General features: G+C 47.1%; 1 protein-coding gene across 5 annotated transcripts; it reads left to right on the plus strand.

Moving 5' to 3' along the window:
* The first annotated feature begins 1,740 nt into the window (after positions 1-1,740).
* On the plus strand, positions 1,741-20,896 carry LOC147367899 (protein CutA homolog). 5 transcript variants are annotated; one of them, XR_015168780.1, is made up of 7 exons: positions 1,824-2,037; positions 6,199-6,347; positions 12,141-12,200; positions 14,363-14,408; positions 14,647-14,758; positions 17,179-17,388; positions 17,967-20,896. XR_015168780.1 is itself a non-coding variant. In XM_086413992.1 (6 exons), exons 1-6 carry the CDS (start codon positions 1,969-1,971, stop codon positions 18,067-18,069), a joined length of 477 nt encoding a protein of 158 aa, XP_086270118.1. In that variant the 5' UTR covers positions 1,741-1,968; the 3' UTR covers positions 18,070-20,896. The 5 variants fall into 5 exon arrangements, 2 of the variants coding, with proteins under 2 accessions (XP_086270118.1, XP_086270119.1); XR_015168778.1 differs by having other exon boundaries at positions 14,647-14,696; XM_086413992.1 differs by lacking the exon at positions 17,179-17,388 and having other exon boundaries at positions 1,741-2,037; positions 14,647-14,696.
* The last annotated feature ends 364 nt before the right edge of the window (positions 20,897-21,260 follow it).

Raw genomic sequence — 21,260 nt, forward strand, 5'->3', positions numbered from 1 at the left:
AGTTCACCTCTGAATCCAGTAAGGAGGAGGAAAGAAAGAGAGAAGGCAAGATGCCTCCAGAAGAGCCTGTGATCTCAGGCAGGGGCACTGAGGCTCTTACTAGATCTGAACGATCTGCCAAGTTCATAAATGCAGAATTGGACGTTTGGAATCTGACCTTGGAATTGACTCTGAAGAGAGTAGAGGTGCCTGAGTTGCAGAAAGAAGAGAATCCAGAGGTGGTTTCTTCCAGATAGCAGTTCATCCCTTGCCATCCTTTGCCCCAGCATCACCTTCATCATGACCATCCTTGTCATCACCAGCCACACATCCGTATCATTTAGTCATTCAACAAATATTTATTGAACATAATCTGTGCAGGAACCTGTGCTAAATTCTGGGACATCATCTCAGGATCTAAGGTAAAATGGTCATTAACAGTGACCTTTCCTATTAATATAACGGATTTGAAAGATCACAGTCTTGATTTATGTTAGTGGACTTTGAATATAAAGGGTTTTTTTAAGGACCACTCAGCCTCATTTTTTATAATCCTGTTTCTTTCATACATGCTAAGTTCTTCAATCACAACTGGGGATTTTCTGAGTTAACCTTGTTTGGTAGTGGCATGAGAAGGCTCTTGAAATGCTGACGTGGTCTTATATTTTATAAAACACTCTTACATTTATCTTCTGTTAATCTTCACTTTAGATCTATGAAAGAGGTATTAGCTCTTTCTTTACCAAAAAAAAAGCCCCCAAAGCTCAGAGAGGTTAAGTAATTTGCCTGAGTCTACACAGCCATCATAAATGATAGAACTAGGGCTACAGCTGGCTTTGTCAGGCACTTTGCTAGAAAGTGCTATCAGGCCTTTTAAGAATAATAGTCCCAAGGAATAAGGCAGACGGGTAAACAGGTAGTTAAACACAGAAGCTGTGAACTGGCAGCTTGCCCGACAGTTTGGGAACCAGGTAGGTTTTGTTTTGTCTGCCCAGTTTAAAACAATTCCTAATTGGTTTTCAGCATTCCCCTCCCCACCTGCTTTGTTTAGGGTACTATTTACATAGAATACAATTTACCAATTTAAGTGTACAATTTGTTGAATTTTTTAATGTTTGTGTAATCACCACTACAGTCAAGATGAAAAGTAGCTTTCCTCGGCTTAAAAATTTACTTAGGGTCTTACCAGCAGTGTGGTCATTTAAAAATTAAGAAGTTTCACATTAAGAAGCTGGATTAAAAACTTGGAAACCCGGACAGCAGTGGACTCTGCGTCCCCAAAGGGTAACAGTCATGAGCTTCCTGCTTTTGAGTTTGTTTTAGCAGCTGACATTGAATGCTGCCTCGGAAGTGTGGACAGAGTGCCTTAGGGGAAGTGGGACCTTGGGATTAACCTTGGTAAAGGCTGCACTGATCAGCTGGCCTTGAAAGATGGGTGGGTTTACAGGGAGAGCGGTCAGCAGCAGGAGTGTTTGTTTTAAACCAGGGAGGATTAAAATGCTGTTGGGGGACATGAAGTCAGCCACATGTGGGCTTCATTTATTTGGGTTTGTTTTTATTTTTTTTTTGGTGGGATGGGCCTCAGTGGAAGAGTTTTGTGTATTTGTGTTTGTGGGCTATGGTTTCTGAAGGTTTTATATATCTAAGAAGCTTTAATCTGTACACCTCAGGGAATTTTATGGTTTTTGGTATATGTGAGAATGGGGAGGGAAAATTAGTATTTTTTTTTTTGCAGGGGTTGGAGCTTTGCACAGGCTGTTTGGGTTATATGTTTCTAGAGAGTTGCCCAGTGAAAAATGAGTCGCTCTTTCCCCGCCCCCTCCACCCTCTCCTTCCAGCCAGCCTGGCTGGGACCTGGCCCGGCAGTGGGGCAGGCAGCAGGTGGTAAGAGGAGAGGGGCTCAGGCCCTTGGAGCCCATCCGTCCGCCAGCGACTTTCCCTCAGGCTGCAGTTCCCATAGCCTGTGCTGGCTCAGTCACCAGCGACGCCATGGACAGGCTAGGCTCACGGTGCCCTCTGCCAGGCTCCACTCGGCCCTCTATCTTTATATGCCTCTTGGTGAGTGTTCCACAGTATGATGCTGTGAATCCTCTCGCCTCTAAACCTCCAGCCTGGGGACTGAGGGAAGAAGGGGCATTTGTGTTGTACACTCCTGGGATTTTGAGCTGGGGGCAGGCAGGTAGGGGGTGGATGGTGAAATCCCTGGGGGCACCACCCAGTGTCCTGGAGATTGTGGTGTGATTCTGAAGCTTACCAGCACCCCTTTCTGCCCTGCCTTTGAGGAGGAGTGACTGGGCTGTACTGCCCGGGAGGGTGGGGTGGTGAGGGGTGTTTGCTGGTGCGTTCTCATCTAAAGGTCCCATGCTAGTTTCTTTTCCTCTTCCCAGTGCAGTTACCGCGTCATTTTTCTGGGGGCTTTGCTGTCTCATCTCTGAAGTATCTTAACACGTGAAGGTTGGCAGTGGCTGCAGAGAGTCTGTTGGTGGTGCTGGTGGTAGCTGCCTTTTGGGGCAGGGCCAGGTGATGGAAAGGAGAACTGTCGAAGCCCCGGGGTCTAGCCCAGCTCCACTGCTCACCTTTCTGGTGATTTCTTCCCCTCTCTGGCCCTTAATTAACTGGCACACGTCAGTGATGCTTAATATTTTGGGGGACTATAGATTTTCTTTGGAGGGGGTGTGTGAAAATTCTGGATTTGCACCCAAGGAAAGTGTATAGATAAACACAGTGTTAATTTCAGAGTATTTACAAATTCCTTAAAACTAGGTATGTTATAAATTTAGAAATACTATGGGGTTTCTGAGGCCCCTTCTGCCTTAGCACAGATTGTAAAGTCAACTGTGAACTCTTCAGGACTTCCCCAATGGTCCATTGGTTAGGACTCCACTTCTAGTGCAGGGGAGTTGGGTGTGATCCCTGATTGGGGAACTAAGGTCCCGAATGCCTCGGGGTGTGACCATAAAACTAAAACAAAACCATAACCTCTTAAAGGTTAGGCAGATACTCCAGTACCAAAAAAAAAAAAAGGAAAAAGGCAGAATGAAGTAATTGAAAGGATACATAAAATATTTTGAAACAGTGTAAACTTAGAAAAGATGTAAATATGAAAATGTTATAAACTTACAGTAATAAATATGTTTCTATTAGGAAATATGTTGATATATGTATTTTGCATTCATGTAATACCACTTTCTAATGTACTGTAGTCCACCTTTGATTCCAAACTGACCTTTCATATCTTCTGATTCTTTGTTGAGATGGTCCGCAAACACTTCCCAAGTCCATACGTCTTATCAGGGCTTGTGAAGTGCTGAGGATACAGAAATGAATGAGCTCACATCCAATGAGGGAGACATATGTAAACCACTGTATTTCAGTGTGATCGATGGTACAGTAGAAAGGTGTTCAGCAGCAATTCTGGCCTCTACCAATGGCATTTCCTCCCCAGTCATGACATCAAAATTGTCCCTAGATGTGACCAGATGTCCCCTGGGGCAGGGGCAAAATTGCCTCAAGCTGAGAGCCACTAGATTAAGTGAAGCTGAAATAACCCCGCTGTGTCACTTCCTAGTGATGCTCCTTGCAGTTCAGAGAGCCCAGAATGGGAGGCAGGAGTTTAGATTTAAGTCTTGGTTCAGTCACAGAACTGCCTCAGTTACCTTATCTGTTAAATGAAGGCTTGTCTTAGGTAATACCCAAGTGCCCAGACTACCTCTGAGTGTCTCTTTCACTGTGAGTTCACACAAAAGTTTCAATACATTTTAGGTGAGTTTGTATTTAATCCTGTGAGCTCTGTGTTCCACTGATACCTGCTGGCTGAAATGCCCTAGATCTCCCCTAGGAATGGCTTTTTAGGTTGGGGGACAGACCATTGCTCCTTTTGTTTAGAGTCCGTGCTGAAAGTCACCTTACAGTCGTGTATCTGACCCCTTAGAGTGTTGTAGTATGTCCGATTCACTGCCAAAAGCTCTGTGGATGACCCACAAGCCCTACTTACAAGACTGTTTAGTCTCCATCTCAGCATCTTGCTGGTGTGCGCATTCACCAGTCTGCAGGTTATTTCTTGAGAAGCTGCTGTGTACTGTGAACTGTCCTGGGGACACAGTGATGAGCAAAGTGTGGTTCCTTTCTTTATTGGACTAGTGGTCAAAAACTGGTTTTCCTATCTTGTTTGAGCCCATGGCAACTCTGAGGTAGGCAGCACAAATGTTGTAACCTCCAATTTCTAGGTAACCCTTATAGAAGAGAGAGGAAGTAACTTGTTGAGCTGCAGAGAGCTGTACTAACACTAGGTTTTAAATCCTGCTGTTTAGTGCCTTTGTGTTTTTATATCCTATATAATCTAATTGAGTTATCATTAACAACTTCCTTGAAAACCCTGGTTGTTTTTCTTGTGTGGTCACTGGTTTAGTTCCGAGGACTAGTATGTTGGACTGGAGGTGTTGGGGAAGGTCGTGGGAGGGAATGAGAAGCCCACCCCAGACTGAAGCTAAAGACATAAAAACGCTACTCAGGCCCTGCCAAGAAGGAGGAGGCAGGCAGGGCCAGGCGATAACGTAGGAGTGGGAGGACAGAGGTTTGTTTGAGCCAGACGTGAGCCCGGGCTGGCAGGCGGGAGAAGCGTGTTCTTGTCCAGTCTTGCCTGATTCACGGTGGGGCTCCTTGCAAATTGCCTCCATCTCTATTAATGACTCTTTTGTATCCCCCAAGCAAAGAACCCTGGAAGATGTCCTCCAATTCTTTTAATTTCCTCTTATTTTAGATGTTTTATCATTAAAGTAGCAAGAAAAATTGTATCTTGACTGTCTTTTCCTCTCCTGTTATCACTGTCATTTTCTTAGCTCAGGATCTTAATATTTTCCTGCAACATTGTACTGGCCTTTGAATCACTCTGATCACTCCCATCCTCCTTCCCATTACACTACTCAGCCTGCTCATGTTATTGCTCTTCTACTTAAAAAACCTCCAAAAGCACCCTCACTTGAGTACAAACCCCACACTCCTTAGCCTGACCCTTTATAACTCTAGCCAGACCCCTTTTCCTCCCAGTTCCATGCCCACTGACTAAGACCCATGCAGTCTGGATAATTCATCTGTCCCCAAATACCTCTTGAGCTTGTACATACTAACCGTGTCTTCTTTTTCAGTCCTACCTATTATTTCAGCTCCAAGTTGGACGGTCCCCTCTCTTCCAAGCCTCTCCTGCCCCCAAGCGGCGGAGCCTGCCTTGTGGACCTCCCCCGCCCCGGTGGTCTGTCAGAGTAGCACCGGCCCCACTGCTGTAGAATTAGGCTTCCTATTCCACTGGACTCTCCACAGTACCTGGCATGTACACAGTTGGATGGCGGTGACATTAACTCCCTAACAGTTACATCTGGAGAAGGCGATGGCACCCCACTCCAGTACTCTTGCCTGGAAAATCCCATGGATGGAGGAGCCTGGTGGGCTGCAGTCCATGGGGTCGTGAAGAGTCGGACATGACTGAGCGACTTCCCTTTCCCTTTTCACTTTCCTGCATTGGAGAAGGAAATGGCAACCCACTCCAGTGTTCTTGCCTGGAGAATCCCAGGGACGGGGAGCCTGGTGGGCTTCCGTCTGTGGGGTCGCACAGAGTCGGAGACGACTGAAGCGACTTAGCAGCAGCAGCAGCAACAGTTACATCAACAGATACAGGAGTTTATTGTCAGTCATAATCTCCACAGGATGACAGCAGTTCCGTGGATGCCAGTTGGTATTACCTGTAGTAGCAGTTTTTTGCAATGGGAATGGATTTCAAGTTATCCAGGCTTCACTCCTATTCTTGCCTTCACCAACTAAAAGCTGTGTGATTTGTGTATGTGTGTGGCCATGCTGCATGGCTTTTTTGGTCTCACAGGGTCTTACTTCCCCAACCAGGGATCAAACCTGGGCCCTGGAAGTGAAAGCGCAGAATCCTGACCACTGGATCACCAGGGGATTCCCAAAGCTGTGTGACTTTGAGCAAGTGTCTTAATTTTTAAGCCTTTTTTTTTTTTTTTAACCATTTGAAAAATGCAGAGGAAAATAATCTAGGCATGAAAACATTAAGCACTAAAGCTCAATGCAGATCCTAGGAATTATTTTGTGGGTGGGAAATGGGGATAAAATCACATTGCCCCGCGCTGGTTCCAGTCTGCCCGAGATTGCCGGTGGTGAGCTGGCCACGCCTCTGCTGATCTGTGCTTTTCTTTTCCTGCTGTGCAGATCCTGACAGCCTCTCTCCTGACATACCCCGTGCTCAGGACCCTCAGCCTGCAGTTCCTTTCCGTTCTCACTGGCAGCTATGTGTCCGGCACGTACTCCATTGTTTTTGTCAACTGTCCCAACGAGCAGATCGCCAGAGATATTGCCAGGTACGGGGAAGGGGCTTACGTACTGCCCCAGGGGGCTCAGGAGCCACCAGGAGGCTCCAGAGGGGCCACTTCGGGACTCTGCTTTTGCTTTTGACAACCCCATCTGTCCAGGGCTGAACTGCACAGCTGTCTAATTGGGGCGACTGGAGAGGCACACGTGAATGGCACTTGGATGGATCCTGCTTCTGGGCCTGAAAATGTTGAGTGCTGCCTGGGGGCAGATAAGGGACCTGAGACCCAGAGTGCGAGGTGCCTTGCTCAGATGGAAGCCTGCAGATTGGGCATTTAACAGTTCTAATTCCTGACCCAGCTGTCTTTATTTTTGGAGATAGTTTTTGCTCAGTCCCAGAGATGTGGACCGAGACAGGAGGAGGAGGAGACCAATTCCAGGTGTTTGGCGAATTACTGAAAGCAGTGGTGGAGAGAGTATGGGTACAGAGTTGAAATCTTGGCTCCGTCTCTTGCTGACTGTGTGACCTCAGGCAGGTTGCTCCTCTTCTCTAAACCTTAGTTTTTGAATTATCATTGTTGAGAGGATTAAATGATATGATATCTGTTCAGTCCTTACTCCAGGAACTCAAATGTAACAGATGCTCAGTAAGGGTTGTATCTGATTTCCACCCCCTCCCCCTCACCCCTTTTGCTTTTTGGCTGCACTGTGCAGCCTGCGGCATATTGGTTCCCGGAATGGGGGTTGAGCCCAGAGCCACGGCAGTGAGAGTCGAGTCCTGACCACTGAGCTACAGGGGAAGTTGCCCCTCCTTTATAACTGCAGCTCTGAAGAGGGTTAGTGGGGCTGAGGGGTGATAAACTTGACTCCTGGCTCCTTTTCTTGCTCGCAGTTCTGCATTCTTGAAGTTTGTTGGTAGTTATAGTGTTCTATGTGATGAATCTGGTCTTTGGGGGCACACCGCTTCCAAATTGATGGTCACAGGTTAACTTTGGATTTGATTACATCTTTCCTGCCCCTAACCAGAATGTCTGTTTTTTTCCTTATTAACGTTGCTTTTGGAGAACAGCTCTTGTCTGAATGAGCATGTGATTACTCCAGAAATAGGACCTCAGCTTTTAGCAGCTAGGAATTAAAATCCCTTCTGTGCTTCTGGTATACCCAGGGCCTGTGCTGAACTCACTGGACCCCTGGACCAGCCACTCTGGGTCCTGTCAGGAGCAACTTCAGGTGACATCTGCGAGGTGTTGGGTATTGGGAAGAAAAGGGCTCTAAGGCGTGGATTCTAAATAGCAGAAAGGCCATTTGAGGGGAATGGATTGGTTTCAGCTTGGAGAGAGGTCTCTGCTGTCTTGCATCCAGGGTTGCTGATGAAAAGCAGCAATGGATCTCACTCCTCTGTAGGGGATGTGTTTTCTCTCTGCTAGTTTTTAGGAGTGTATCTTAATGTTCAGTTGTTTACTTTTTAAATATACTCTCTCTACTCTCTATTCTTTCTGCGTCCTTTTCCTGGAACTTCTGTTAGATAGATAGATGTTGAATTTGTTTTCTGTGACTGACTTTATAGTTTTCTTTAGACTGAATTCTATAGTTTCCTTTTCAAGATTTCGAATTGTTTTTAGTAACCAAGTGCTCTTGTTTTGTAATTGTCTGATCTTGTTTTATAGATGCAATAATCTTGTCTTATCTTTCTGCAGATAGTAATTATACTTACTTCAATTTTTTGCAGCTTTATTGAGATATATTGTCATATAACATTGTGTAAGTTTAAGATATACACCATGATGATTTTATATTTGTATATATTGCGAAATGATTATGACAATAAGGTTAGTTAAAACAGCTACCACTTGGTTACTTTTTTTGGTGTGATAAGAACTCTTAAGATCTACTCTTAGCAATTTTCAAGTATACATAATTGTACTTATTTTAAAATCTTGGTTTTGATTGTTTTATTGATTTGTCTTTCTCAAGTAAATTCGTCTTCATTGTTGAATTTGTTTCTCGTGGTGTTTGACTTTCTGCAGATGCTTTCCTCTCTCATCTTCCTGGTGATGCTGACGGGGAAGTGCAGGAGCAGCTGCAGGAGTCGCCCGTGGGCAGCACTAGGCAGGCGGACATTCTGCAGTCTGAATCAGTTCCTAAGAATAATTTATCACCTCAAGAAGTATTTTTAGAAGGGTCAACCTGTATGTTTCAAACTTTGACTATGTTAATGAAAAATTATAATTTTATAATCTTCAAAATTATCCAGGTTGCTGGAGGCCAACTAAACCAGATCACTACCAGTTTTTAAAAGACCCGAAGGCTCTTGAACAAGGCAGTCCCCTCTCGAGTTCCCATGCATCTAAGTGCTGCCTGTGTTCTTCAGGGCTCCCATGCCTGTCTCAGCGCTGCCTGTACTCTTCAGGGCTCCCATGCATGTCTCAGCACTGCCTGTACTCTTCAGGGCTCCCATGCATGTCTCAGCGCTGCCTGTACTCTTCAGGGCTCCCATGCATGTCTCAGCACTGCCTGTACTCTTCAGGGCTCCCATGCATGTCTCAGCACTGCCTTACTCTTCAGGGCTCCCATGCATGTCTCAGTGCTGCCTGTGTTCTTCAGGGCTCCCATGCATGTCTCAGCGCTGCCTGTACTCTTCAGGGCTCCCATGCATGTCTCAGCGCTGCCTGTGTTCTTCAGGGCTCCCATGCATGTCTCAGCGCTGCCTGTGTTCTTCAGGGCTTCCATGCCTGTCTTGGCGCTGCTTGTACTCTTCAGGGCTCCCATGCCTGTCTCGGTGCTGCCTGTGTTCTTCAGGGCTCCCATGCATGTCTCAGTGCTGCCTGTACTCTTCAGGGCTCCCATGCATGTCTCAGCGCTGCCTGTGTTCTTCAGGGCTCCCATGCATGTCTCAGCACTGCCTGTGTTCTTCAGGGCTCCCATGCATGTCTCAGTGCTGCCTGTACTCTTCAGGGCTCCCATGCATGTCTCGGTGCTGCCTATATTCTTCAGGGCTTCCATGCATGTCTCAGCGCTGCCTGTACTCTTCAGGGCTCCCATGCATGTCTCAGCGCTGCCTGTGTTCTTCAGGGCTCCCATGCCTGTCTCGGCGCTGCCTATATTCTTCAGGGCTTCCATGCATGTCTCAGCGCTGCCTGTACTCTTCAGGGCTCCCATGCCTGTCTCAGCGCTGCCTGTGTTCTTCAGGGCTTCCTTAGCTGCCGGCGCATACAGTGTCCTTGCTGTGCTCCGGCGTGGCTACATCAGAAATGTTCTCTGCTGTCTCTGGCACGGGGTGTAAAAGGAAGATTGCAGAGTGTGTGTGTGTAGCCCACCAGCTGGACTGGAAGTCCCAAGTGGAGTCTCCCTTCAGCTGTTCTGTTCACTGATGATCCAACTGGAGGAGAAGAGAGGCAAATAGATTTCGTTTCCAGGGTTTATAGGAGAGAGTAATAGGTGTGTGGTAGGGAGGGCCCCACAGATGTTAGCTGGCAGGTAGCTCGGCTCTGCCCACAGAACTGGTGCTGGGACCAGGCCTTTCGGCTCCAGTCTGGGGCTCGCTCTTCTCAGTGTTCTTTAGAGGTGCCTCTTGGGTCTGGTTCAGTTCCATTCTGGCTCCTGGTAATGTTCTTAGAGCTCTTCGGTGACAGACACCCTCTAAACTGGAAACATCTCTAGCTGGGGCCAGGGCGGAAACCTGAGTGCTGGACTAGGAGAGCTGGACGCTGTGTCCTCTTTGCCGACAACACCACAGATGACCTTAGACACGTCTTCCTTCGCTGGGCCTTGGTCTCTTACATAGGGAAAGGGGATTAGATCAGACCAGGGTCACAGGCACGGGTATCGACAGGCAGGCTGCTTCAGCCTGCGTGAAGTGGGCTGGGGTGTCATGAAGAAGAATGGCAGTAGTTAGCAAGCCTTGTGTGCCCCAGGTGTGGGAGGAGGGAGAGTGGAAACTGACTGACCCGAGGAGCTCCCGCCATGCCTGGAGGTAGCAGCCCCTGCTCAGCTCTGGCTGAAAGTGACCTTGTAGGACTACGGGTCCAAAATGTTCTAAGATTCATTTTTTGGTGAGAAGCTAGATAATGTGTATTTTTGAATGTAAAGTACCCTAATAGTAAATATTGGTAACAAAGTCAAGATTTTTTTTTAATGCCATGAGAGCCAAACCATGTGTTTGGTCCACGAGCCTCTAGTCTGCGATCTTTGCAGTTTCTGAAGACCCTCGAAGGCCTGCCTTCCGCTTTACTCAGACGAGCACGGGGGCTTGAGCTCCCACTCTGTGACTCACCGCTGGACTTCGGTGTGTGTTTTACCCATCAGCTTGTACATTTGTTTTCTCTCTCTCGTGTTTTTTTTTTCTTTTTTGCCATAGGAGCATTTTGAATAACATAGTCCTCCAGAACGTTACAGTCTTTTTCCCAAGTACAAGTTGCTGTGATTAGTCACCAAGGAGTTCACACTGCCAAAGAGATTGGAGGCCCGTGAAGCAATGGATTTTTTTTTTTCTAAAGGTTTAACTCATTCCTTGTGTTTGCATGTCACTTTCAGAACTAGTGCAATGTGATTTCTCAGCAGACGACTTGATTGAGTGAGCAAGACTTGTAGCAGTTGCTTAAACAAATTTGGGCTGTGTGCCTCTCCTTAGAGTCAGGGATTTATTTACCACCTGGAACTTTCCAAGGGCATGAGGGTGGTGATAATACCACATTAATGTGGAGCCTTAAATAGAACACTGTTCAGCCGGGAACTTGGGAGGAGAGAAAGTAGGTCAGTTCTCTTGGCAGCGGTCAAAGAAAGGAGGGATCAGGGCTCAGGCCTCAGACTCGTTGTATTTGGCAGTGGCCACACACTTCAGAGAACTGAGACGGGCCTCCGTGGCTGATGGCAGACCCGAGGCGGGTTTGTCTGGCCTGCCTGATCCCCAGGGCTTAGGGTTTGAGCCTTGGGGACACTTCCCTGCATGGGCGACGCAGTGGTGCTTGTCTCTGTGACACTGCACACTGGTTCAGGCACATTGTACCGTGTTCACCAGGGCCCTGCACAGGAATCAGACTCTCAGAGCAAGAATTCCAGTCTGTGGTCTGTCAAAAAAAAATCCCCAGTGCTTAGAGGTCTGCAAAGGTGGAGATGGTGCTCTTAGGACTGTGGTAGGAAGCATCACAAAAATGAAAAGTGTAAAGAGCCTGTGTTTGCCAGTCGCAGGACAGGATGCCCTTTTTTTGCTTTTTTTTTTTGCTTTTCCTTCGAGTTGTATCAGTTCCACATGGTCATCAGACACCTCTGATCTGTAGATATCATGTGAGAGCCTAGCACATATCCAAGAGAGAAGAGGAAAAGAAGTTGACATGATAAAAGGAGTATTTGGTGGTGAAAAGGGTTGGAACCCATCAACTGAATTACTCCTGGTTGTATAGCAGGAGAGTCAAGTTGAGTGAGGCGGTCGTGCCTGTCTTGGATAGGTGCTCAAATACTGATCTCTGGAATGAAAGGAGCTTGCATAAGGTCACACAGCCATCCTGCTGCAGGGCTGGATTGGAATCCAGGTCTTTCTGTTCTCCTTCCAGGGCTAACAGATTCCCATTCCCCAAGCCGACTAGGCCTGTCCTTGAAACAGCCTTCGCATAGCTGCTTCCCTACTTCTCCCCCTCAGGGAAGGACTTATAAACAGTTCTGTCTGCAGAGGGTCTGTGCGTGGCAGTTATGGAACGTACTGGTTTGACTTGGGAGGGGCACTCTAAATGGTTATCTATTTAGACTTAGGTTTCTTGGGAAACTCCCAGGAACTCCTGTATCCTCTCCCATCTCTTCAGATGCTGGACACTTGCCCCAGTAACTGGCATGCTCTCTCTTTGCTTTAGGGCTATCCTGGATAAGAAGCTGGCTGCCTCTGTGAACATCCTGCCTAAGGCCTCCTCACTGTGAGTTCTGCTCTGGCCAGTGGAGGGGTGTGAGAGTGCTCCGTCAGGTCCTGCCTGGTGGAAATTCGGGCACTGAACTAATGGGAAACTGTAAAAGAACAACGCAAAGGCATTTACTTAATCAGTACTTCACTGTCGGTCTGTATTCAAAGGAAATCAACCAGTGGGTTTATGCCATTCAGCCAAAGCAAAAACAAGCTATGTTTAGAGAAGGCAGAAAAAAAATCTACAGTTTAGGAACAGTGAGTCTTGTTTCCTCATTCTTTGTTTAAATCAGTCAATCAATTAGCTTGCTGTTAGCAAAGAAGTCAGACTGGGTAAGCCAGTCTGAGTAAGCCAGCTAAGGATATCAGAGATTATAATTCCTATTGCTTTTGGATTCTCTGAAAAACTTTGAGTTTGGCATGTGTGACAGGCTGTTTCTTTGTATTGTCTGCCTTTCATTTGATCGGCTCTTTTACTTAAGCCAGGCCCACACCATTTCCCTCATCAAAATGCATCACCATGGGTGGGGGGTAGGAGACAGGTTCAGGAGGGAGGGAGGGGACATGAAACCATTTACATCGATGTTTGGCAGAAACCAACACAATACTGTAAAGCACTTATCTTCGAATTAAAAGTAAATGAAATGATAACAAACGATATTTCAGCGTCCTAGTACTACCCGTGCAGGATTTGTCTTGTGCCTTAACTCTCTCTGGTCAGCCTGCTTCTCGCCTCCTTCCTGCCCTGATGAGAGAGGGAGAGGTGCCTGTTCTACAGGTGAGGACAGAGAAGCGCTGGAGCACGAGAGCTGCCCCTGCCCAGCAGTGACACGCCGCGTGCGCCCGTCACCTGTCGCCGTGCAGCAGTGACACGCCGCGTGCGCCCGTCACCTGTCGCCGTGGCTCCCAAGCCTGGCCGTGCTTTAGATGCCTGAGCTCCATTCTGGATCTGTTCAGTCTCCCTGAGATGGGGCTTGAGTCTCTGAATTTTTAAGAGGTCGTATTAAGTGATTCACATAAAGCCAGTCTGGGAGCTAGTGCTGGGAAGCTAGACTGGAACTTCAGCCTGCCACTGTCCTCATGCTCGTCCTTCCTCGTGACTCACGCTCTCACCACAGCTCTGTGGGGTGAGGTCAGGGGCCGGAGCCTTCTTAGACCCGCCCTGGGTCAGCACAGATATTCTCAGGCCAGTTTCTCTCCCTCCCATGATGCTGTTCTGCTCTTTTTCTGAACATTGTCACTGACTCTGTTTTGAACTTTGAGACCTGCTCTGTATTTTATGAAGCTTGCTTCTTCCCTGAATAAGTCCTGCGCTTTTCCATTGATCGCTCGGTGGGCACTCAGCTTCGAGAGCCAGTGATACAAGTAGCACCAGCCCAGAGGATGGGGAGGTGCACAGAAGCCAGCAGTGTGGGGTGAGCACTGAATGAGCTGGAGACGCCCACTTTGGAGGGGAACAGACAGGAGTTTCTGCAGGGCTGTCACGTGGAAGTTGGGGAAGACAGTTGGGTGGCAGATGTCGGCTGCTGCTGCTGCTGCTAAGTCGCTTCAGTCGTGTCCGACTCTGTGCAACCCCATAGACGGCAGCCCACCAGGCTCCCCCATCCCTGGGATTCTCCAGGCAAGAGTACTGGAGTGGGGTGCATTGCCTTCTCCAGGCAAATGTGGGCACACCATGAGAAAAACCATCTCATGTGAAAACCGTTAAGGTAGATGGGCTTCCTCAAGAGACATGAGCCTCTTACTTCCAGGAAAGTTGAGTCAGGAGCTGGAGGCATGCATTAGAATGTTTAGACTAGATGGCCTGTAGGGCCTTGGCCAACTCCAGGCTTTTTCATATGAGCTTGGAAAGATTTTAAAGTTTCCACTTTAGCAAGTCAGCAAATTGGGCCAGGTTTATTTCACTGGGCTCATCTTGTAAGTGGACTTCCCTGGTAATTCAGCTGGTAAAGAATTCGCCTGCAATGCAGAAGACCCTGGTTTGATTCCTGGATTGGGAAGATTCCCCTGGAGGCGGGCATGGCAACCCACTCCAGTGTTCTTGCCTGGAGAATGCCCATGGACAGAGGAGGCTGTGGGCTACAGTCCATGGGGTCGCAAAGAGTCAGACACAACTGAGTGACTAAGCACAGCACATATTATAAGCTTGATACTTCTTTTTTTTGTTCTTTTCTCCAGATACTATTGGAATGGAGAAATAGAAGAAGCCACTGAGGTCCTGTTGGTGAGTGAAGCTGGAGGGATGGGGCCTTAATTGGGAAAGAGTGAGAGCAAAGTTCCAATTAAATATTAGCAAAGATAACTGACTGAGGTTCTTGCCCCACACAAGATGCCCTATGCCCATTTGTCAGTGACTGGGCTGGGGACCTGGGGGAGTGCTGTTTCCTAAAAAGCCAGAGGAATGGAGGGCTGTGGAGCTGGAGCTGAGATCCTAAACCAGTGTTTTTTTTTTTCTTTTACAGTTAATAAAGACAAAGACTTCCAAGATCCATATGCTTTCCAGCTACATCAGGTAGTAGCGCCATCTCCCCCTAGCCAGGGGCCTGCTGACTACTAAGTGAATGAGCTTGCGAAGTAGGTGACCTTGAGCCTGGTCACCAGCCTCCCATGTGACCTTGGCTATGACCCTGTCCCATAGACTCTATTTATAAAATGAGTTGTTGTTCTTTTTTAAATTAGTTTATTTTTAAAAATATTTACTTGTCTGCACCAGGTCTTCCCTGATATTAGGGCTTCCCTGATACCTCAGTTAGTAAAGAATCCGCCTGTAATCCAGTTCAATTCTGGTCAGGAAGATCTGCTGGAGAAGGGATAGGCCACCGACTCCAGTATTCTTGGGCTTCCCTGGTGGCTCAGCTGGTAAAGAATCTGCCTGCAATGCGGGAGACCTGGGTTTGATCCCTGGGTTGGGAAGATCCCCTGAAGAAGGGAAAGGCTACCCACTCCAGTATTCTGGCCTGGAGAATTCCATGGACTGTGTAGTCCATGGGGTCACAAAGAGTCAGACAAGACTGAGCACCTTTGATCCACTTCACCAGGTCTTCATTGCAGCATGCGGAATCTTCAGTTGACGTCTGTGAGATCTAGTTCCCTGACCAGGGATGGAAACCAGGCCCCTGCATTCGAAGTGCAGAGTCTTAGCCACTGGCCCACCAGGGAGGTTCCTGTAAAATGAATTATTACTTTCAAACCAGTGGTTCTAAAAATTTAGGTCTCAGAATCCCTTTACACTTTTAAAAATTACTGAGGACCCAAAAGAGCTTCACTTATGTTGGTTCTCTCAAAGTTTACTGGATTAGAAGTTAAAGCTGAGAAATGTTTAAGATATATAGTTTTAGTTCACTGAAAATAACAGTAATAGAATAACAACATATGAACGGAAGTAAATGCAGGCGCACCTTGGAGACATTGCAGGTGTGGTTCCAGACCACCTCAGTGAAGCGAGTGATGTCACTTCCTGATTTCCCAGGGCGTGTGAAAGTTACATGTTTACCCTACATTGCAGTATAAGTGTGTAACAATACCATTGTGTCTAAAGAAAACAAAGTACGTACCTTAATTTAAAAATACAAAACAAAAAACAGTTATAGTAACATCAAAGATCACCCCTGTCAGATCACCATAAGAAATAGAATTATCATGAAAAAGTTTGGAATTTTGCAAGAATTAGCAAAACGTGACACAGAAGCATACAGTGAGCAAAGCTGGTGTCACTAGACTTGTCCAGTGTGGGGTTACCACACACCGTCAGTTTGTAAAACACGCAGTATCTGCAGTGAAGTGTAGTGCAGTGAAACAGTATGCTGGCAATGCCTTCTTATGGGAAGTAACCATATTTTCCAAAAGTAAAGAAAGTGCGAAGAATGGCATCTTTCTACATTTTTGCAAAATCTGGCTTAATAAGAGAGCTGGATCTCCTCAAAAGCATCTCTTAAGTTCTGAGACACTTTCAAGTTATGAAAGTGATATATTCAAATTTTCCAAACTTCTGATTTTTGCTTAAAAACATGAATTTTTTCTTAGTGTTCATGGGGTTGCAGAGTTGGGCAGGACTGAGCGACTGAACTGAACACTGCACAGCACTATGCATCGTGTGGTCTGCTGTGCAGCAGAGGGGCGCAGTTGTACGTATGGTCTTCTCTTCCGTGTTCTTTCCCATCATGGTTTATCACCAGATACTGGATGGAGCTCCCTGTGCCGCACAGCAGGGCCTTGTGGTTTGCCCACCCTGCAGATAACACTTTATATCTGCTAATCCCAGACTCCCAACCCTTCCCTCCCCTACCCCTAAAACATGAATTTTTTTTAAGTGAATTTTTTGATTGGCAATAAACGATGTAAATTGTCTTCATTTGAGTGATGGCCAAATATTTGTTCATATTTGAGAAAATGTGTACCTAATACTCAAACCTGAGTCACCTTAATTTGTGAAATTGACAGACAAATGATGGTTACTCAAGCTGGAAAGTAAAAATGGTGTACTGTGGGAAGAAGGTCTGGTTTAGCTTGTGACTCAAATCAGGCAAGTTTAAGACAGCACTGAGCTCAGGTGTGACAACAGAAGCACTGTATGTATAGTTCCCATTTTGTCACACAGAATATTACAAAGACACACTCAAGAGTCAAACTTTAATAAAAATAGGAATTTTTGCCACATTATCAGAAATGTTCTTAGGTGAATTTGACTTTAAAAAAAAATGCATGAAAAAGTAAAAAAATGCATGTATATATGCGACGGTGAAGAATATCGTGACGGCCAGTAGAGTGTGGGACTGCTGTCCTGATGCATGCTAAGGTGTGACCAGTTTTACCCATCATTGCTTTTGCACCATCAGTGCAAATGTCAACATAGTGAAAAGATAAATAACAATATTGTTGTGAAAATAGTTTTGGCCCCTTGGACCTCCTGAAAGAGGCTTGAAAGTTCCCCAGGGGTCAGAGGACCACTGGTCTAGGTCTCCATGAAATAAATTAGGAAAATTCATTCTTCTCAGGCACTGGATAAAATTACGCGACCTGCTCCTACTGTTGAAGCAACTGCGTGCACATGTTGTGATTTAGTAAGCAGCCTCTCAGGAGAGCTTTTCAGTGCCTGAAGTCAGGAGAGCAGAGGACTGTTGCCCCAGCTCAACAGGTGGGACTGAGGCCGTGTCTTTTGCTTTGTCAGTTTGCAAAGTGAAGACAGCACGTGTGCTCAGGACTAGGTGAGAGAGACGAGGAGAAGGGAGAGACTGCTGTGGGTTTGGATGGTCAAGGAAGATCCCTGGGGAGAGGTCATTGGTTGCAATGAGCCTTGAGGAGTAGAGAGGCTTTCGATTTAGCAGCAGGAGTAGAAGGGGAACAGAGAGGTGCAGGGGCAGGCGCGGTAAAGAGTGAAGGGTAGTGATAAATAAAGACAGCAGCTGACTGTTGCCAAATGCTCACAGTGCCTGTTGGTGTGGCTGCTAAGTGCCGTGTATACCTCGCTCATTTAATCCCCAGCAATCCAGTACTATTTTCACCCTCCTCTTGTGGGTGCTTCAGCGAAATGAAGAGATACGTCCGTGCTTACATGGCTAGTAAGTGGCAGACTTAGAATTTGAACCCATGTCTGTGAGACTCTAATGCCATCTGGCCTAATTTTACTTGGTGACAGATGGGTCAGAGGCTTAGGAGTGGTGGGCTGTGGGGCCGGACAGGTGGGCTGCAGGCCGACTGTGGAGGGGCTCAAGGGAGGCTGGCCAGTTGGGTTTTATGGCACAGGCTTATATGCCACTCACGGGACTCTGCTTTCTTTCCAAAGGTTGGTGCATCCTTTTGAAATCCCAGAGCTCTTCAGTCTTCCCATGGACCAAGGAGATGTGCACTATTTAAAGTGGCTGGAGGAGGGCATGGAGGAGGAGTGAGTGGGGGCTTTCATGCCTCCTGCTGGGTGCCCCTAAGAGCCATCATTATCTGTTCTCCAGCTGAAGGGCGGCTTCTGTCTCGCATCTCTGGATTCCATGCATTTCTCAGCACAGAGGAGCTAAGTAACTTGTGGAGGGTGAAGGTCCAAGACCCCTGAGGCTAGAAGAGGATGCTGTGCCAGTCAGGCCAAGCAAGGACCCGGTGGCACTTGTCTCTGAGTGCCTCATGCATAAAGGTGGCCAGGAGTGCCAAGGTCACAGTGAGGGTGCGGCTGGTCTTCCCTGTTCACTGAGCCTAAACTGAGTACCACGTATGTTATCACTCTCCTGCTTCTGGTGAGGAATCACCTGGCGGCCTGTCACCCAGGAGTGTGTGGGGTGAAGGTCACCTTCTAGGGTAGCTGGAAGCACTCTATCCACAGGATGAATCGCTAATGGTGGAATGTCAGGGACAAGCAGGATTATTTCCTCTAGCTGAAGGTGGTGGTTGTTATTCCCGAGTCCTGAGGAAGTGGGCCTGGGAAAGGGCTTCATGAATGCAGGTAGGACTGGGAGGGGAGGGCTTAGACACAGCCGCAAGGATTGAGAGTTGGTCTTGACTCTTTCCTAGCCCGAAGGTGACAGACCTCAGAAAGCTAGGGTCCCTTGCTCAACAGAGACATGGGTTCTGAGCCTACCACACTGACCTTCTGATGTGAGCATGGAAGCCGAGCATCCTAAAGTGGGAAGAACCCGCGGGAGCTGCCAGACCAGAACCCCAGGGGTTCACAGGAGGGACCCTGAGGTCTGCTCATACTTCAGCCAGCACACCCATGCTTTTATTATTAATTTTTATGTATTGAGCTAAGTTTTTGCTGTTACAAGTTTGTAAACCAGTAGCCTAAGCCAGTCTTATAGATTTTGTAATGTTCAAGACCCCTGAGGCTGGAAGAGGATGTGGGGCCAGTCAGGCCAAGCAAGGACCCAGTGGCATCTGTAAAGCCAGTTTTATAGATGACTGAAGGGAATTGAACTGGCCTGAGGCCCAGAAAAGGGGCCGCTTGTGTTACAGAGGGGAGAGCCAAGGCTGCTCATTCCATCGGCTGCTCTCCTAACCCTGCTCCGTGGGGTGAGAAGAGAGCCTGACCTAGGCCCCCCTCCCGGCTCTGCCACAGGGTGACCCCCCTCTCAGGGCCCTTCAGAGCCTTGCCCCAGCTCACTTTGCCACCGCCACCTCCACCTCTCCTCTCCTGCCTGGCACCCGTGGGTGCCAGGCTGGTGCCCTGTGTTGGGGCCGTCGCCTCTGCCCGAGCACCCTCTGCGCCAGTGCTGGAGAAGTGTGGCTGCTCCTCTGCGGGCCTGGTGTCCAGTTGGAGGGAGTCACCCCTGCCCTGGCGTCCTGTTCCCTCTGCGCATCCGGGTCCGTCTCCTCCTGGATTGTGCGTTGCACCAGGTGAGGGGCATGCGCACGGCGACTTGGTCTCCTGCACATGGTTTGGTATATATTTCCCAAATTGATGTTTCAAGGATTTGAATAACTAAAGCTTTCTCTACTTTCCACAGTTACTTTCATTTACCAGGCTGACAAAATCCAATTATTTTTTCCTTGAACTTTCTTAAAGTGGGATTAATTCCCAAGGAGATTTTCCTGTCTCTGACTATCATTGGTTCATTTTCTGTGCCGAGTGTGCTTTGAAAACTGTTTCTTGGCCTGCCTTTGCCTCAGTGTCACAGCTGACTATAGGAAATAGAGAACACCAGCTCTCTCTGCAGGTACTGTCCTAGGTCTTAACATTTATCCTTGTAACCCAGCTTACCCTCATTTTGCAGTTGAAACCTGAGATTGGAGAGCAGAGACGCTTAAATAAGTGGCAAAATGGGCTCTGAAACCAAGTGTCTGACTCTAAACCTGATGCTCTTAACGGTCTCTTTTATTTTTTTTTTTAATTTTATTTTTAAACTTTACATAATTGTATTAGTTTTGCCAAATATCAAAATGAATCCATCACAGGTATACATGTGCTCCCCATCCTGTACCCTCCTCCCTCCTCCCTCCCCATACCATCCCTCTGGGTCGTCCCAGTGCACTAGCCCCATGCATCAAGTATCGTGTATCAAACCTGGAATGGCATCTCGTTTCATACATGATATTTTACATGTTTCAATGCCATTTAAAGAGGCTGGCTATATCTCTTTGTAGGCCAGAGAATCTGCTATAGCCGTCTCTAAGGAAGAGCTGTTCATTCCTAAAACATCTGCCTTAACAGTGTGGTGAGTTGGTATGTTGTGTGGTTTCCTTCTCCCCACAGGTCTGGAGGCCAGTGATGTCGTCTTCATTCTGTAGATGAGGGAACAGCCTGAGAGGCTTGCCCAGCTCTACCACACTGCCCTCGATGTGCTGTGGGGGCGGGGGCTAGACATGAGGGTTTCCACCCGGGAATTCCTTCCTAGCACTTCTCAGGAAACACAGTTTATGACTCCAGAACCCTGGGAGAATCAGTTGAGGGAACGAGAAGTAGTAGTAAAGTATCCATGAATACTGAAGCTTAAAAGCATAAAGCTGCTACTGGTTTGAAGGAACCCATCTCCGTCAGATAAAAACTAGAGCAAGAAATGGTTGCTTATAGAGTTGAGTGTACAGTTACCTAGCCAGGACAGGAGTATAGGAGAGGAGTGGTTTCCATCTCGTTTTGCCTGGGATTGTCTAGCCCTGTCCACTGCAAACCCTGAGCTACTCCTGCAAATAAGATAAATGTGTACACGTAGTATGCTTTATACAAATCCTGTGAGTGGTGTTCTAAGAAATAAGCTTTGGAAGCAAAATAAATTCTTAATTTGGCAATTCTGATACTCGTCTGTACTCTTAACCTTGTTAGGCTATTTGAATGTTAACATTTGAATACTATCCAATACGTTCTCTGGTGTTTTCCAAGGTTTAAATATTCCCTAGAGACTGAAGTTCTTTGTAAACACTACTAAGTTTAATAATCCTATTTGTTTAACAGATTTTTTTTTCAGATTTCTGTAATAACAGGAAAAGTATGAAGAATATTTGACATATTTTAAGAGTAAGTTATGATTTAGGGAATTTTGTGAGAATTCTAATTTCTTGCTCCAAAATGCTAAAGGCACACAGAAGTGTGTTGCGAGTTTGTAAGCACTCACATAAACCACGCAGAAACGGGCACCCTCCAGCCTGGGGCGAACCCACG

The sequence above is a fragment of the Bos grunniens genome, chromosome 8, assembly GCF_055505025.1.
Source record: "Bos grunniens cultivar Pamir isolate PY7600 chromosome 8, Bosgru_T2T1.0, whole genome shotgun sequence".
Classification (NCBI taxonomy): domain Eukaryota; kingdom Metazoa; phylum Chordata; class Mammalia; order Artiodactyla; family Bovidae; genus Bos; species Bos grunniens.

Bases quoted from the DNA above. Each gene is read 5' to 3' on its own strand.
- LOC147367899 (XM_086413992.1), top strand. From the start codon at position 1,969: ATGGACAGGCTAGGCTCACGGTGCCCTCTGCCAGGCTCCACTCGGCCC. The intron at 6,348-12,140 runs GTACGGGGAAGG...TCTTTGCTTTAG, and splicing joins ATCGCCAGAGATATTGCCAG to GGCTATCCTGGATAAGAAGC. The intron at 12,201-14,362 runs GTGAGTTCTGCT...TCTTTTCTCCAG, and splicing joins CTGCCTAAGGCCTCCTCACT to ATACTATTGGAATGGAGAAA.